The 19,844-nt window shown below is 34.3% G+C and overlaps 1 protein-coding gene across 1 annotated transcript; it reads left to right on the top strand.

The window, feature by feature from the left end:
* The first annotated feature begins 6,963 nt into the window (after positions 1–6,963).
* Positions 6,964–18,816, top strand: LOC128163465 (rho-related GTP-binding protein RhoE-like). The gene is made up of 5 exons (XM_052827069.1): positions 6,964–7,402; positions 12,969–13,059; positions 17,153–17,262; positions 17,430–17,564; positions 17,744–18,816. The coding sequence occupies exons 1-5, from the start codon at positions 7,250–7,252 to the stop codon at positions 17,990–17,992; spliced, it is 738 nt and encodes a 245-aa protein (XP_052683029.1). The 5' UTR covers positions 6,964–7,249; the 3' UTR covers positions 17,993–18,816.
* The last annotated feature ends 1,028 nt before the right edge of the window (positions 18,817–19,844 follow it).

Genomic DNA, 19,844 nt, shown 5'->3' with positions numbered 1-19,844 from the left:
TAACAACAGTGCTTTCTTCTAAACATCCTTTAAACTTTTGTGTAATTTTAGACTTATGGGATTTTAAAGTTCTGGGACATTATCATGATATTTCTTTTATATAATAAAATCATGAATTTATGTTAAGGCTGCATTTGATATCACATATACATGTACTTCTACATGTGTATACATTTTATGGAATTCATAACCACTGGTTCCGCTTACAGTACGAAACAAACGTTTCCAGTATGCATGTTTGATACTAATGCGTGCGATTCACATTATACTCGTTTTACAAATGAACTTGTAAGACGTTATACGAAAAAAGTTTAAAAATGGATAAAAGCATTATATTTCTTTTTCTAAAATAATGTTTAGTATAATTATGAATTGCGGAAAAATGGTTGTATGAATCGTACACTGAAAGGCTGTGTAATGTCATCGACCAATTTTAGAATAATTTTAAATTTAAATTTAAATTTTAAGTATAGAGTTTTATTGGTGCATCGACACCAGGCGGACAAATTTTTATTCGTTTTCTGTACGTATGTTTAAAATCTTTCTTCAACACTAACAATCATTGAACAGCAAGTCCGCAGCGGATCTCTATCATTCTGCCTTAAACCTCTATGTTTACTACTTGTATACATTGTAAATATATGTGTGGTCTTTAATACACACAGTGGGATTATCGGATTTAAATAACTACAAATAGTTTTTCTTTACCATTTTTCATTCATCTAGATCAAAGCTATATGCGCTGTAATTTTGTGCCAAGACTGTTAAGTGGGCTGTAATTGTTTGCCAAGTCTTACACAAGGTTTCAACACGTGCTAGGCTTTTGTCCCATCCTCATCGCTGCCTTATACCGTACCCCGTTTGGGAGGGGCTAAACTCTATTTGACCTCATGGGGTCAAATCAGGCTAAGTCACTGTGGTTCCGTCTGAATTTCTGTCTTTATTATTTATTTCATATATATTAATTAATATACGTGTGTCAAACATAAACAGATAGAGGTTCATACTTGCATGAAAACTTGTCTTTTTGCAGAACTGTAGGTTCTTAGCAACCAGAACGAAATGCGCTTGATCGGCGAATAAATGGGACAATTTTTCAATCAACAAATAATAAAAGTTAGGGGGGGGGGGTTACAGTCAGAGGAGTCTCAGATTGGGTTTAGACTTCAAAATGAAGCTTAAAATGCAAACGTGAGACACTCTGACATGTTAATCTAAGAGTTAATATGGTATATAGGTGATCGTCAAGGCCTGTGGGGCTCTTGTTATATACTGTTAAGTTTTCGTAATCTTTCAAATTTATCAAAACAAAAATTAAATGCATGTTGGCATTAGGTGAATTATTACGATGTGAAATACCGTGTAGCGCTGTTCAAGTTCTCATGCATTTTATGTACATTTAACGTGTTTTCTCCTAATTTATTTCGATCAGGTTTGTTTCTTCACTGAAAATTAAGAGCATACTAGTACCATAATTGTATAATGCATAAATTAAATGTTCATAACAATGGGGAAAAAATGGAAATGAATTCAAAGACAATCAGAAGTGAATTTTTATATTTTATTATGAGGATGGAGGCATCAACAGAAAAAAAAAATACGGGAAAAATGCATTTTAGTGCATGTTTAACTTGTACATTGATGTATATTTTTTCATGTTGCTGCATCTTTTCACTTGAAAAAGTAAAAGAATCATTATTAATCATTTAAAGTCAGGATAAAATCGAAATACATGTAATAGTACAGTGTATAATTTTTCAACATTTACATTTTGTAGTTGCGGCTCGGGTTGTTTTTGTTTGATAATTATGATAAAGAATTCAACACAAGTTTTCGACCAGTCCAAAAGGCAGTTTTTTCATTATTCTAATAAATATTAAATGATGAATAAATGATCGAAATTGTCGAATAATTTATGAATGTGTAGTTTATAGAATGCATTGCCACACCAGCTTTTGATGATTTTTAATGTCTTTATATCTCTATGTCCCCAGAGATTTTTTTATCACTACTGAATATTTCAGACACTAAAAGAGAAATAAAATAGTCGAGGAGTGAAGTAAGGAACGCAAAGCAAATAAGGAGAGAAAAAAAACCCAAAACAACAATAAACACAAAATCCCGAACACCAAAAACGTCACATATAGTGAGAAAGATAATAAATAGAGAGAGAGAGAGAGAGAGAAAATAATATAGAAAATTTGAGAAAGGAAAAGACATACATGTATGGCTCAAACTATGACAGTTTAGGATGCAGACTATATTTTTGAAAATATCGCTCAAATGACCGTGAAAAGTAGATTTTACATTGTCAATATACATGTCTGATACAAAAACTTTTCTCAAACCTGGACTTTTTCATTGTTTTAAAGCGAAAATAAAATACATATAATTAATTAATAATACAATCCGACCTTGCAGCTGTTACTAAATTATGATCACTTTCAAAGTATGGCGTAATTAAACTGGAAAACGAGGAAACTATTTGTAAAGTGCCATATGCATCCTTTAAGTTTATAAATTGATTCTTCTGAATTAAATAGGTTTGCGTATATAATAAATTACACAGTTTTCCATGTGTTGTATAGTATAGTTTATTAACTCAAACCACATGGTCTAAATACATGTAAATACATCAAAACTGACAGGTTAATCTTAAAATATCAAAATCGCATGGTGAAACAATAATTCTTATAAAAGGGGCTTTTTTAAAAAAAAAACAGGATGTAGATAAATTTCTACCGAATTCAAATCATTTTCTATAGCAATTAAATGTCCGGTGGCTTTCTACTCGGCAATTTCTTGGTTAAAACAGTGTTTTTCTTTTGAAATTAATTGTATGGGTCTTCTTATTGGTGGTGTATATAATGAACATGAATATATCTTATACATAACACTGCATGGATCACATCTCTTCAAGTTTGTTATATGGTCTCATCTTCATGTCTAGATTTGATCTGGTGACCAGGAATTCAGCTCCTTCTGTAACATCCCACAGGAAGCAAGTGCACGTGCATTCCGTGCATTAATCTATCAGGAATATCATTATGATAAATATGGGACTATGAATCAAAAATGCGTATACAAAAATTTGAACATGCATGTATGGTTATATGTGAAAAGTGATATTAAGGACGAGAATCATTTATTGTACACGTTAATCTTACATGGAAGGCATAAAAACATACATGTATATGTAGATTTATATTATTGTATTCATAAAAGAAAGACAACTCTTACTCAGGTATATTATAAATATGACTGTAGATGCATATTATATTCATATACGGTTGGCATGCTTGGCGTGGTGAGACATACATGTAGTGTAATGTTGTTTTGATCAGTTTTGATAATTAGTGATCACCGGAAGATGTATCCTTTGTCTGCGGAACGAACTGGGTGACGGAAAGAGTACATTGTAGCTGTGTTATTGTGACGCTGCAGGCCATCAGATCAACACAAACATACCCTATACTCTGTTATGATACATCGGTCTAAACAATAGAACAGACAGAGCAACATGTCGGAATTTAGTCAGACGAATGACCAGCCTTGGTTTCTGGATAAACAACTGGTCAGTAAGGAGTAAAATTTTGTCTGAGCTCTGAGTTTGAACCAAGAGTCTGAACTCTGACTCTGAACCCTGACTCTAAACTTTGAGTCGATCTGAACACTGAGTCAGAATTCATTCTGAGTCTGAACTCTGAGTTTGAATCCTGAGTCTGAAACCTGAGTCAATATTAAATTAACTTTGAGTCTAAACCTAGAGTCAATCAACTCTAACTCCGAACCCCAAGTCAGCTCGGGATATCAAAGCTATTTTTTTCAGTGGATGCTTAGATTTATATCAAGTGAAAAAAGAAAAAAAATGAAAACGTATGAATTTCATTAAAACTCTGAATAGAGACTCTAAATAAAGTTATGTTGCATTGAAAAATGATTTAAACAATATATTTTCTTACGGTTCACAGTGTTCTGCTATTTTTTTTTTCTTCAAATAATATTGATATTAGACCGACAAGCTAGCCATCCATCAATATAATTCCGGTATTAATCAAAGAATATAACTGTACATTATTTCATTTAAGATTAATTTTGATCAACACAAGGTTGATAAATATTATTTTATTAGTCCTGCATTGTTCCGTGAACAGTAAATATAAATCGGTCATCCGTGGACTATATATAAGAATAAAAGAATATTAACGTTCTGTCCAATATTTCTTTCACTTTGCAATCGGAATTTTAAAGTACTTGTTTCGTATAATTTATATCTTGCAGACTAGCTTCAAACAAAAAATATGAATTCCCAGACTGTAGATCTTAATTAATTAACCTCCGACACCGTTGACGGGCAAAGAAGCAGGGGAAATAACTCTGCACAGTCTGCAAGTCGGCCAAAAACAAAACTTAATCCCAGTTTGGGCAATCAATACCTTTGTGTGTTTTAAATTAAAACAAAGAAGTATATACAAGCCTTCACCTTGAACAAGAAAAGACATTTATCTGTAGCCGTGTAAGGTTATTTGGCAACCCCATTTGGCGAGACGGCCCGTTTTTGGCTGGGGGTCTCAAAGCTTTTGTGAAACGCAGCAACTTCAAAGGTATATTGTTACTTATATATATATACAAAGGATATGTGTCCGTGCATGTTGAAGTTATAACAAGATCTGTGTGATGTTCTTTTGAATGGAATTTGTCAGACCAGCAAACACGAACAAATGAACGAAAGAAATCAAAGACCGAATCTATGAATGAAAAATGCTAACTTTGAAAATCTGTTCAAGTGAATGTTCTAAACACGACAATGGAAATTTTATTTGCAAGATGTCAATAAATATACGAGATCATATTGTACTCATATTCTATAATTATTTTCTGTAACAATTCAATAATCTTATATGATACATTTAAATCCATCGAGTTTATTTTATTTTTTATCAAAACCTACAGGTCTGTATGTTTAGCGGATTAGCTCTCCTGTCCTTGTTTATTCAACTATACTGAAATTAAAATTATGCCAATATTGTTCGATTATCCTATTTATTCTCTTTAAAGTTCCTTCTTCGTGTACATTTTATTAAAATCGACTGATAAATATTAAGGAAGTTAATGTAGTTTCTGATCATAAATAAAACATTTTATTAAAGTAGATTTGACAAACATTGTGTAAATAATTTGAGAGATATTCAAAGAGAAATATCATTACTTAATAAATATGAAAAATGAAATGCTTTCTTTAGTGTTTCACATTGGCTAGTATAAAGGTGTTTTACGCTGGCAATAATTAACGATCATAACAGAAAATTTACATTTTACCTTATTACATTTACACGAATTATGCATTTTTTTTACTCTACAATACACGCTGCACGTACTTCATACCCCGATGAACAACCGAAAAATAAGTTTAAAAAAACCGCAGTTTATCTGATATGGACTTATAGCAAAGTGTTTTCACACTAACAGCTAGTGCTAGATTAAGTATTTTTATTTAAAATAAAGTATGACTTGTCTTATAGCATACTAGAACCGACAAACCAATGCCAAAATATCTACTCTTGGTACTGATTTATTTATCTGCATTATCAATGCTTTAGAATATAATCATCGATTGATACTGATTCAAAGTAACAGCGTAACCGACTAGATAAAAAGCTCGTAAAATTAAGATATCTTATCCCGTAATTGCAATTGCGAGATAATTGTCGTACATGTAATAACGAGATATTTTCTTAATTGTAAATAGAAATAGTGATAAGGAGATAGTCTTGTAATTACGAGATATCTCGTTTGATTTAATTTGTGAACCTTCTTAAATTAAAAAAAAATGAATAGGAGAGCAAGTGTCTGTTTTGAGTTTTTTGTAGTACTTAATAATTTAGCTTTTCTTAAAATTTTAATTAAATTTGTGCATGATATTTTATTTTTTTTAAATAAAAATATATATGACAATTATAAATTTATCTTAAATATTTTAAATTTGATTGAGAAGCACATCCATATCAAAGTTTTCCTTTAATTAATGTCTGAGTTTTATTTTTATAAGAATATATATATAATTTGTAAAAATATTTGTTATTTCGTGGACATTAGACCCAAAAATGTAACTTTCTATTAATTAAAAAACAGTTTATTAAGGAAGATTTTCAAACCAACATGAAATTAAAATGAATTACAATTTGAGGAAAAATAGCATGGTATAAAATATTTAGGAAAGGAATAAAATATTTAAGAAATCAAAGTCTTTCATTGACAGGTACTCTATTATACATTGCATAGTCCCTACTATCTAAAAAGATGTGAATGGATTTTGAAAAAGCCATAATACATGAATTGTGAGGACAAGAACTTGTTCTGTGCAGTTTTTGGCACTGATTTTATTCTCCCTTCAATTACGGTCTCCCGGAGATTGTCAAATCTTTGTCCGGGCTCAGCTGCTTGTGTAGTTTCATATTTCCACAAAAAAGCCCACAACAAAAGCCTGGACCGTTTTATAATGGAAGGGCTTGATTAACTCGTCAAAAGTATGAACACGGCGAACAATGCATGTATTTACTGTTGTGTTAAGTGGCGAGATTGTGCTCAAGTGTTTAAATTTTATCAATGAAAAGAAAAATGGGCAGGCGATTTAATTCTTGCAAACAAAGCTCAATCGCGCATTAAAGGAATTCTGCAGGGGGATAATTGATTTATTTACTTTTCTTTTCCAAATAACTTGGTAAAATTAAAATATATTTTTCTTTAATTTTCATTCATATTTCACACACGTTGCAGTAGCAAGATTTTCCTGTGTAAAGGTATATTACACTAAATATAGAAACATCACCTGGATTTTGAAATCCATTTAACGAAGAATATACCTTCACCGTGCCCCTCGAAAAAGGAGTAGCGAATCTAGCGATACGATTGGTTGGGAAATCACGTGGTTCCCAAGTCATTGAGAAAAATTAGCTATCACATGGTTTTCATTTCAAGAAGTCTCCCATGTGTGTTATGGTGTGCTAGAACGTCGAAGTAAGGTAACCCGACATTTTGTGTAACATGTGAATCGTTGAAGTATACAAGGAAAACTTCGTACGTGTTGAATTGCTCGTACTACAGTGGTTTAATACCTTTTAGGTGATATATATTATTTTAAAAGCGAGTGCCAGATTAGTTTTTGCCTTGGAAACGGTGCATAGTGAGGGGAACCCCCCTTTCTTGTGAACATGGTGGTCTAGAAAAAGTTTTTTTAAACGAGATCTTGATGTTGAAATCTAGAACCCTGGACAGCATGGGCTCCGATGGTGAAAGGAACCCACAGATGACCTCAGTGAAATGTAAAATTGTGATTGTGGGAGATAGCGAGTGTGGAAAGACTTCGCTGATTCAGCGCTACATCAAAGAAAACTTTAATGAGGTAGGTAATCAAACCCCTCCCTCTTGCTATTTCTTTCTTCTATCTGTCTATCTCTCCCGTTATTAAGATAGACAATTAACACACCATTCTCTTTCTTTCTGTCTATCCCTCCCTTTATTGAGGTACATGTACATGTAGGTAATCAGTCCTTTCTTCGCTCTCAGAACTTTCTTTCTTCCTTCTTCTATCTGTCTATCCCTCCCTCCATTGAAATATTTCTTATTATAATATCAAGTTTTTAAAATACATACATGTATATCATTTCTACTAATTCTACCCCCCCCCCCCCCAGTCTAATTTTCTATTGACAGCTGTGCAATTGAGTCAGACGTTATATTAGTAATTATTCTTTCATAAGGAACGTGTCTGTTGCGACTTAGTGGTGCAATGTCCTTCGACCATCTTTTTTTTATATTAATACGTCCCTAGTCATCGACAATACCTGTGTGCTTATTGTACTGTTACTAACAGACTCAAAGAAGCATGAATAGGGGATAGTTCAATTCCCACTGGGGATTAAGAAAGTTCTCCAACCGCAAAATCCTCGACGGTTAGATTATCCGGGTCGCTCCCACACAGCACACCTGGGAGTGTTTTATTGGCGTATAAATTACATTTACCTGTGTTACGTTTGTACGTTATACGTACTATGTACAGTGTCTTTTTAAAAATCCGAGAATGCATTTATAAAAAAAAATTAGTTTGTTATCTATAATGATCTTTCCATGGGTGTGGTTACTATTTCATAGCGGTTGGTTTTGAAAAAGAGCATTCATTTTACGGCTTTTGGAGTCTATCACGCATCAATGGTATTATCATCAACAAACAGACACAAAATTTTTTTTTCGTAACTCGCATGGATACACAGTCTGCTGCTAAAAATAGATCCTACGTAAGGAAAGTAGACAGGTAGTAAATATATTCATGATGTGACCTGTAAAGAATTTATGTAGATTTAAAAAAAAAAAATAATTTATGCGCTGTGTTTTCTAGAATGAATGTGTACATATATTTAGTCCGCGACCAAAGTCCACTTAAAATTGCAGCAAAGTTTCTATATATCGCCTCGTTTTGCAAATGCCACTGTCGGCGTGGCAGTGTCTAGATCTAGATTTTAATCAAAACCTCGAGGGGGTCCGAATTGTGTGTACACGGGATTGATAAAGCAACATTTTAACGTGTATCTCTCGCGATCTGTAATTCCTTCTTGAGCCCTGACAAAGAATTGATATCACCTTGAAAGGAGCGCAGCTGTTTGCCGTAGATTTTCAAAATATAAGGCTGGCTGATTTGATCGATGGATGGGAGAAAGAGAGGATAGAGAGAAATTATATTTAGTTTTAAGTTGATTTAATATTTTTATTCATAAACACGCACACTAGAAATTTGTGAATATATATAGACACAGTAAGAGAATGTAATAAATAGCTTATATTATTTGCATTAGATTACAGTGTCCATGATAACCAGAGAGAGAGAGAGAGAGAGAGAGAGAGAGAAACCATAACTTATGTTTTATTAATATGATCTCTTCATCACTCATGCGTGGGACTTGACAATGAATGCGATATTTTTTTATACTGTGAATGGGCCATGTTTCATCAATGTGTCAAACGTCCATTAAATTCATCGTTTCATTGATATCATAAGTCACAAGCAGACGACACTGCACTGGGTTCATTAATGATGGCGGCGGGACACCGGCTATCTGCCGTCAACTGATCGCCGTCACTGATTGACGAGTGGCAAGTCCTGACAAATACAGTGTCATTGACTGACATAAACAGTGTTAGAGAATAGAGAGAGAGAGAGAGGGAGAGAGAGAGAGATTTAAATATGAGAGTCAACGATTGAGTAACAAAATGAAGAAAAGCCAAAAAAAAAATCCGTTAAAAGAGAGCATAGAGATGATAATGTAATGAAAAATAAAGAAGGAAGCAGAAAAGAATAAAATCAAGATATGTCGACTTTTGGCGGTAATTCCCTTTTATAAGGAACTACGAAGGTTTCGTTTGCGAATTGAAATAGAATTACATTTACATTCAACACATAGTTTTCCGATTGTAAGTTTTTAGAGAACAATGAAACAGGAGAGTGTGGTCCTATTGTCGTGTGTAACCGTGCGTGACGCACTGAAATGGAATCTGCACAATGAATGGTGGGCTATATAGAGGGAAATGTCACTCTGTGGTTTATTCTCGGAAAGGCCACGTGGAATATATATTAATTTTATTAATATATGTAATGATATATATGAAAAAAGATAATTTGAACCTATATAAAGTTTAGGAATTCAATGTGAATCTAAAATACATGTAAGGCTGTATATTATATAAATATTTTATAGCAAAAAATATAAACTCATTTTGTTGCCAAGAGTAGGGCGCCTGTAAAGTGCGAAACGAAATCGAAACGAAACGAAACGAAATCAAACGAAACGAAACAAATCGAAACGAAACGAAATCAATCGAAACGAAACGAAATCAAACGAAACGAAATCAAAAATCGAAACGAAACGAAACGGAATTTAAACAAAACTAATATCAATTTTGACTACATAAAAGTGAAAATAAATTCATTGAAATAAATTTTTGAACCATAAAATATAACTACCTGTATGCATTCAGTTTTTAACAAATATATATGGGAGTAGAGAAGAAGATTTTCTAAGATTTAATACATTTTTACTATTTGGCCACATTGGCCCCACCCTAGAGCCTAAACCCCTGACCCAGGGGTCATGAATTTCACAATTTTGAAAGAGCGTCATGGACATCATAATCATGCATTTAGTTTTTAACAAATATATATGGGAGTAGAGAAGAAGATTTTCTAAGTATTAATACATTTTTATTATTTGGTGACATTGGCCCCACCCTAGAGCATGAACACCTGACCCAGGGGTCATGAATTTCACAATTTTGATAGAGGGCCTCATGGACATCATAATCATGCATTTAGTTTTTAACAGATATATATGGGAGTAGAGAAGAAGATTTTCTAAGATTTAATACATTTTTACTATTTGGCCATATGGCCCCACCCTAGATCCTGAACCCCTGACCCAGGGGTCATAAATTTCACAATTTAGGTAGAGGGCTTCATGGACATTATAATCATGCATTTAGTTTTAAAAAAATATATATGGTAGTAAAGAAGAAGATTTTCTAAGATTTAATACATTTTTACTATATGGCCATATTGGTCCCACCCTAGAGCCAGAACCCCTGACCCTAGGGCCATAAATTTCACAATTTTGGTAGAGGGCTTCATGGACATCATAACCATGCAACCGGTTTTTTCCTCACATGCGTGGGAGTAGAGAAGAAGATTTTTGAAAATTTGGCTTTTTTTTTGCATATTTGGCCCCGCCCGTGGCACCCCAAGGGTGGTTGAGCCATGAATTTCACAACTTATATTCTTCTTACCATAGAGATGCTTCACATCAAAAATGGTAACGATTGGCCTAATAGTTTTCAAGAAGTTAAAAATATAAAATTGTTAACGCACGACGCACAGACGCACGACGCACGACGACGGACGAAGACCAATTGCAATAGGTCACGTGATGTAAATAAGTGAAATTTCGGATAATCGGCTTAAAAATTTACAGCGCCAATCTGAAACATACAGGTGGTTATATTTTATGGTTCAAAAATTTATTTCAATGAATTTATTTTCACTTTTATGTAGTCAAAATTGATATTAGTTTTGTTTAAATTCCGTTTCGTTTAGTTTCGATTTTTGGTTTCGTTTCGTTTGATTTTGTTTCGTTTCGATTGATTTCGTTTCGTTTCGATTGCTTTCGTTTCGTTTCGTTTGATTTCGTTTCGTTTCGATTTCGTTTCGCACTTTACAGGCGCCCCCAAGAGTAGGGAAATATTTGAATTCAGAGAAAAATAAAATTGAAGTGAAGTAATAATCAGACGCAAAGATTCGTTGGAATTTCCCCTATTGATAATTAGCGTCCACTTTCGATGAAGATTTTTTCACATGCATCTTGTTGCACGCTTCGGGCAAACATTTCTACAAAGTCTTGACTCGTTTGAGGTTTTTGACTAATTAGTGTACTAAATACATGTTTCTTAGACATGGCTACAAAGCTTATCGTGTGAAGATTTGGGTGTTTTATTTCTTGTGTATTTTGGCCACAGGGTTTCGTTAAATCAGCACAGATACATGTTAAACACACTGGATGACGCGTTAACCGTCATTAAACAAACCCATGATCCACGCACTTGCAGGCATAGTTGTAAGATTTACTACCAATCGGAACGCTAAATATGGCGACGATTTATCTTTAAGAAATTTGAATTGTAGTTTAAATATGATACCTTTTTGGATTTTCGAATTTTAAACGTACGTGAATAAAAGCCAAGTCATTTATCGCAGGAAAAGTTATCACAGTACATTTGTACCTATCTGAAACCCCGTAACCTGAGTGAGGAAATTGGCCGTGCTAATGGGAAAGCGATAGGCCGTTTAGGACGAGAATCGAGTTCGACATCTGCCAAAGATAACTTAATAACGCTAAGTAGGAGTAAGCAATTCGATATAGATAAGGTATTAAATTACCAGTTACCAAACCTGCATGATTGCGTCATGGACTTCCGCAAAGAAGTCAGACAAAGTTTTCGCTACTTCGCCCTACCCAGACTTTTGTCCCAGCAATAGTTTTATAGTGCATATAAAAGTCTCGAAGTACTCGGCATGGATAAGAATGACCCGTATATACATGAATCGACCAACGCTCACAAACCAAATGTCAAGAAGAAACATGTTCATTTGGCAAACAATATTGGGAAAACATCTCTAAAAGCTTTAAATGTACATGTAACTAAAGCTAAATTTGATTTTATTTTCACTATGTGAATATGTAACATGGAGACTCAACAAAGGGAATCCCAAATAGCTAACGAATTTTTTTTTTTTTTTGGGGGGGGGGGTATTAAAAAAAGTTTTATAAACTGCAAACAGCTGAGGGAATGAGTGAGTGAGTCAGAGCAGTTGATGAGAGACGCTCCATCAGTGCGATATGACCCCCGATTTAACGTGAAATGTCTGCTCGGTGGTATCGATAACGCGGGAATTCCTCGCCTATCTCGTGGGAATGCTGACCCAAATCAAACGAATGCATTCTGTACCGATTTACCAAACGGCGCTCTTTCTGTCGAGTTGTTGTTTGTTTTGGTTAACTTTACCTATGTAGATATGCACGTGCGAAGATATTTATAATCTTGCAATGGAAACCAAGTCTGATTGCACTAATAAAAGTTTAATTCCAGTTCTAGAGATCTGCTGAATAGTTGTTGTATGAATAAGATGTCAGCATATGCATAATCTTGGATAGTTTTATCCCAAATTTCTACACGCACCAGTACAAAAAAAACCCACCCAAGCCCATCTAAACTCTATAATTATGCATTTCAGGTATTAACCATAAATTAGATTAAATTCCGCTGTTGTGGTATTCTTGTAGTGTTGGCGAAAACATAACAACATGTCTGTTCGTGTTCGATTTGTTAACGTCATGTATCTAACTTCCGGTTCCGGTTTCTATTTTTAGGTCTACTCACCCACCGCTTTCGATACCTACAACACAACGTACCATGTCTCGGAGACCTACAGAATCCAGATGTCCCTGTGGGACACCTCAGGTAACGTAGTAATTACATTAGTAACTTTAGTTACATTAGGTACCGTATTCCTCAGTAGTTACGGTTATTAGTACATGTCATTGTTCGGATATTGAATACAGTAACTGTATGTAGAAGGGAAATCAGCAGTTCAACCTTTGCATGGGTTTAAATTCAGCCATCGACCAATACACCAATGTTCTTTTATATGTACTTGCAAACTTGTTCTTTTTATATATAAAACCAAAAACGAAAATTTTGACACGATTTACTCTATAATAAGGTTCAACGTTGAACCACTGAGTGACTACTTGGATTTCATATTGAAAATTATGTGCAAAGTTCTCGACTCTCTGTTAAAGCACTCAGAGTCTAGTGCTGACTAAAATACACTTCTTGTTCAAATGTTACTCTCAACAACCACAAATGAATAATTAAAACTTATTTTAAGCAGTCATGAGAAGTTATATACTAAACTCTATGTGCAAAGTCCTCGACCGACTGAGACCTGTTGAACACCTCAAAGTAAAGTGCTGACGTATCAGACGCCAGACAAGATGTATATCATTGATAATTCGTGACCTCGAAATACAGCCTCTACAATAAATATCCCTCCCTCCCCATTTACCCCCGATACTATCAACTCCATATGTACAATACGGAAACTTAATACTTCAAATCTCGTACAAGTCTCGTGTGCGTGACGTCGACGTAACTTTAAACCCTGAAGGTTAAGAGGGTGCGGAATTTGTCAATGCCCCGTTTCGTCGAGAGTTATTGATAAAGTACATTTTGTCGTGTGTGTTAACAAAATCTGTTTGAACGTTGCGTCATTGACTATTTCCGCCATACCTGGGCCCTGCGACTGTTTTAGTTTGTTCGTAGTTCGACGTAATTAATCATTTAGTGAAATCTTTTTGATAACGTTCGTGTATGTTTTAACAAACATACTGTTTCTATGTAGTTAACACGACACAATCTCTCGATTTCTCCGAACTCATTCAGAAGTAATGATACAGGAAAAATCACGGGCACACCTTTGTTGAAAAAAAAAAAATTACGAAATTTCACCTGTTGACCCAAATACCTTTGTGGATTATATTATTTTGGCGTGGGGGATGGGACTTACCTGAGGTGTTTAATGAAATATTACACGCCATAAATCAGATTAGCTTACTTCAACGTCCAAATCCTGCATTCCAAAGCGGTATACTTGTATTTTATGATAATCTAAATGACCGTCTAAGACATGTCATTCTTTGTGTGAAATGCATTTCATAGGAGAGAGAGAAAGAAGAAAGAGAAATCCCTGCGGCTTAACCTGATCTTGGTATTAATAAGAACTTTTTAAGTACAAGTTTTTGGCAGAACTGTCCATTGAGTAATGCACGGTGTGAACCCGGCAAAAAAGACTTGTCAGCTTGGGGAGGACTTATATACATATTTTTGCATAAATTTATATAGGTATGGGATTGTAGAATGAATATTTAATTCATTGGAGTATTTCTCGAATTAAGGCTTGATCGTCCCACGCAATTATCCTATTGCAATAACGTCTCTCCTTTTAAAGGAATAAAATTTGACGGCCCTGTTCAATGGGGGGAAAAAGCCCAAACCGCAACCACAATTTATGGTGGTTTCACAAGTATAGGGACATTGTTTCGGGATAAGGGTTTTTAGTTGGTCATGTCTATATAAAGTATAACTTCGTCTTGCATAGTATGTATGAATCCGGAGAAAGCGGAGAGGCGGAAGGGGGGAATGTTAATAAAAACCCAAAAGACGAAACATTTTCTTATGTTCCATTTCTGAAAAAAAATTCTCCATATCTATATATAAATTTGCAAATCGTGTGTATAATGAAGAGGAGAGCAAAAAAAAAAAGGGGGGGGGGGTGTTAATGTTAGTACACAGAATCTCTTTACCCTCAGGTTTGATGAGCTCTAGATTTAGTTAGGAGCTTCGCAAGAACCTATCACCTCTAATAAGAGATCGTCGCCCCTGTCTACAATTCGTGGCCTAAATCATACACACCCCCCCTTCTGTCCCCCTTTTAACAATTTAATAATAATGATCCACGGTCTGTCTCCATTCACCATCTGCATCGTATGAAAAAAAAAAAATTCGTTCAAAGTTAATTATCTCTCAGAGGGGACCAGGTATTAAAAAAAAGAAATGTCTTGCATCAAAGTATTCCCATTCACTATTAAAACCACTGAATGAAAAATCAATTAGATGTAAAAGAAGACCTTCAGTGCTATTTCTTTGTTCAGGTTTATATGTATAAGCCGCTGTATATATTATACTTATAGATATGTATATATAAGCTTTTTCATGTTCGATTTGTGACCAGCCATCGGAAAAAAACGCTAAACATTATGACAAGGGCGGAGAAAAAAATATATAATGATGGTTATCAAAGCAAAGATTTTTTTTAAAAAGCCTAGGAAGTTATGGCATTCTTCGACTCTAGGTGTCTTCGTTTCAATGACATCTGTTTTAAAATGCGGGAGTGTTTACACAGTTTTATGGGTGTACGCGACACTTTATAATATGTGGGTATATTTATAGCATTTAAATGCATTTTTTTTCTTCAAGTATAGGACTCCCCCTCGAGGGTAATTAAATTTGTCTACCTTCATACCCCATTTAAAAATATATATCCCCCTCCCTCTTTAGAAATATTTCGGTTGTTGGGAGACGAATAGATCAAGTGCTGGTTTTATTGTCAGACTACATGACTCGGCGTTTCTTGGTAAATATTACGGAAAGACCGATCTTTCGTTTTGAATCCTTAGAAGTTTTCTTGTATTCCCATTTCGACAACATTCTTGGTGTGTTTACACGAATGCGACCTGAAAAAAAAATGATTCGGAACATCTGCATTTCATTTTTTTTAAAAATGAGGGGTGAGGAACGCGTAAAATAACATTTCAAGGTCAAATGATTGCATCATTGTCTGGATGTGATATATAAATCATGATGATAAACCAATTTCCAAAAAAAGGAATTCCAATGCGTTTCTGTAATCTGTAATCTTTTTGTTGCTAAGATTTATTTTATTAGTAAATTAACAATCTTTCTGATTTAGAGAGGAAATAAGATAAAACAAAATCATATATACTTTTCTATTCGAAAGTGTATTAAAAACTACCCATGGTCGTCTTTTTAATTTCACATTTCTGCCCATAGTTGCTGGAAAGCAGTTCTACCCTTAAAACGCATGTAATTATCTTAAATGTAGAAAAGACCGAAAACCTGTTTAATAAGGTACATGTAAAAAACAAATAAAATCAAAAACCACAAAATTCAAATATCTTGGTAGAAAACCAAATCTCGACTGAACAACTGATTCAATCTTGTTTGGGGCCTTTGCTGACTTTATAAGGAGTGTATCGCTCTCCTGTTTATTTGCTCAGTCAAATGAAAAAAAAATTTAAATATTCCTACAAACAAATTCCATTGTCGAACTGGCGGTTGTTAAATCTGACTTTGAACATTTCATTGAACTTCTTTTTTTAAGAAAACGAAAATCAGACGAGAGCGTTTGATATTGGTGTTAACAGCGTGTCGAGTGATAAACGCTGTAATTGAAATCACGGTTATAGGAAATGTTTTAAAAAGAGACGGGCCAAGGTTCTGGGCCTTTCAGCGCCGGCAGAAATCAAGAGGACTGCTTGCTTGCGTAGAAAGAAATTCTTAATCGGCGATTGACGATGATCGATTTGTAGGCTGAGGTTTTTGTCGCTTTGATTTTCAACCGTCGTTATCTCGTATAGCTATTGAAAATAAAAATTGATTTTTACTTAAATTCCACGTACCCCCCCCCCCCCCCCTTCCCACCTCTAGATTAGCAAGGTTGTGAACTTTACAGTACGTTCACCTTTTTGTTGAATGAATATTGTGAATTCTGTTGAGTAGAGAGAAATGATTAAAAGAAATTTAAAAAACCCATACCAATAAATAATCAAACAAACAATATATTTAAATTAAAGGAGAATGATCAGCAATGAATAAAAGAAAATGATTGGTAACTGCATTCAATCAATATAAATTGCAGAAACTTGCTATCATTAAACGAATGACTAAGTTTTGTTTTCTCTCTTTGTTACAGGATCCCATAGATACGACAGTGTACGACCTCTATCGTACGCCGATGCCGATCTCATTATGATTTGTTTCTCAGTCGCAGAACCAGACAGCATGGACCATGCCATCTCTAGGGTAAGTGACGCAATTAATGACGTCATATTTACATTTAATGAAATTAAAAAAAAAAAAGCCGTACACTGAGTTTTATGTGTGGGAAATTTTTTTCATTCAATTTTAGAAAAAAAACCAATGAGTTTTGAATTTGTGTGTGAAATAATTTCGGGTTTTTTTTTCTTTAGTGGTCAAGTGAAGTCCGAGAACATTGCCCAAAACAACCTATCATATTGGTCGGCTGCAAAACGGACTTGCGGACAGACGCCGCGACGGTAGCGGAACTTGCCAAAAGAAGGACTACGCCGATCATGTACGATCAGGTATGTAAACTCTTGATTTCTACAAGAACACGTTTTCAAAAACAGTTACAACTCTTTATTTTGGACATAAACTCTTGATTTCTACAAAAAGATGTTTTTAAAATCATTATTCAAGAGATTATTTTTTTTACCAACTTTGAGGTACCAGAGTAACTTATGTTCGATTCTCTGTTTTGCAGGCCTTGAAAACAGCAAAACAAATTGGTGCATTAGTTTATTCGGAAATTTCTTCCAAGGATTCCCAACGAAGCGTAAATGACGTCATTGAAGTAGCAGCGCTTTCTTCGGCCGGAAATAAAACCACCCCAGAACAGAGTCCCACTTTTCGCCGCCAGAGGTCGTTCATGCGGCGGAAACGTTTCAACGGAATGGGAGAGGCGACAGTGCAATTACGAAAAGAAGCCGCGAAAAGTTGTAGCATAATGTAAAAAAAAAAAATGGACAGAATTCTCAAGAAAGCCTATAGACTTGTGATCTCTTGACTTTCCCAAAGGAAAGATATATATATACTGTTTTCCAAAAGCTTTAAAAAAGCTTTCTATGTTACTGTTGAAATGGAATGCATTTTCTTGTGCTTACATGTTCTTCATCAAGTTCGCATGCTCTCCAAAATGGTTCTCTCTGTCGTTTGTTCATTATTATAATTCAAACGTCTGTGGAAATCAGCCTTTACGTCCTTCTGTGATGGCACGTACCTATGCAGTGTCTGTTCGTTATAGCGACAATAATGAGAAATTCATTAAACTTTAAAATAACCAGTCTCATTTTTGAGATGATATTCACCGCAAACGGTAAATTCATTCATTTTCCTTGTTTGAAAACGCAGAGAAATATGTTGTGGTAAAGACGCCAGGAGAAGCAGAATTCGTAGAAAGAGATGATCGAGCATTGAGTAGTGTTAGAGGAGTGAGACAAGGGGTCCTATTTTCCCCCACGTTCTTTATAGCTAGAAGTTATTGCAAAGGTGCTAGAGTGTGAATGGAGAGAGAGACTGGCAATGGAAAGTTGTCGAACAGTTTGTCTTTCATATTTTGCGTATAGTATTGAATGCAACGACTAAGATTATTTATTTTGAGCAAGAGTGTGTAAAACAACTGTGTGTAATTTTTTTTTCAACGAGATGCTGTGTGCAATATTAAAAGGTGTGGATGTTTGATTAATATGTTTCAAATTATGTTTTTTTTTATACACGAGAGTGTTGCAAGTGGAACAAATTTGTCAATGAAATGAAAATAAACCAGAAATGTTGAAATTGTTGCTCGTTTTGTTTTTGTCTGCCTTGACGCTAAATGAGAAACCAGTTATTAATTCCGATTAATATATCGTGTAACAAAATTTTGACGGTAGATCTACTATTATTAAACTAATAAATATGTATGGTAGTGTTTCAAAATGGTTTGCCGATATAGATGACGTTGGAGTTCATCGTTTACCATTTGCAAATATTACTTTGGCCTTTCCGACTGAGCTGGGATAAACACATCAAAACGTATTACCATCATGGAGTCGCTCCTCAGCAATTTGAAACATCGGCTAGACAGTCTGAATTGGTTCTTCTGTGGTAAATTCTAGGTTATATAATTGAAATGAATAAAGATTAGCTCCAATTTCTACAAATTATAAATTGCTCTCTATCTATTTCAATGGTTATGAATGAGAAAGGGGCTACCATGGACGCGTACATAATATTTTCGAGAATGTTGATGATGCGATTAAGGGTTCAGTAAAAAATATAATAACGTTTAATTGACATTTGTGTGTCTTTAACAAAGATGAAATCAAATTGATGTCGTTTTGTGAATAACTGAGATCTGAAATTGACATTTACATAACTACTATAGGTTCGTACTTTAATTTTTGCATAAAGTTGTAGCATGACCGATTTGTAATCATTTATCCGTATTAAACATAACAAAAATATGTACTTGAATGAAGATAAAATCCACATAAACTCAATATATAATTGGCCCTGTCGTTAAAGAAACAACTCAATATATCCATCTTATTTTAATTGTGTAATTATTTATTTTTAAAATGTAATTTCAGAGAAAATTTATTCATTGAAATGCACAGTGCATTTGTACAGATCACAACAGATATCAACGTTTAAATATTTGTAGGTAATTTAAAACTAATAATAAAAATACGAACAGAAGATAAACATAAAATTGATGAGAAATTGTCTGATAACACGATTCAGGAAGAAAATGTGATGAATGATGCAACACAACAGCGTGATTCTTGTAAATACCGGTTCTTTATATATCAAGACAACTCGAT

This window comes from Crassostrea angulata, chromosome 9 (genome assembly GCF_025612915.1).
Source record: "Crassostrea angulata isolate pt1a10 chromosome 9, ASM2561291v2, whole genome shotgun sequence".
Lineage (NCBI taxonomy): Eukaryota > Metazoa > Mollusca > Bivalvia > Ostreida > Ostreidae > Magallana > Magallana angulata.
Note: the sequence above shows the minus strand (reverse complement) of the source record. Positions and strands in the feature narration are given on the sequence as shown.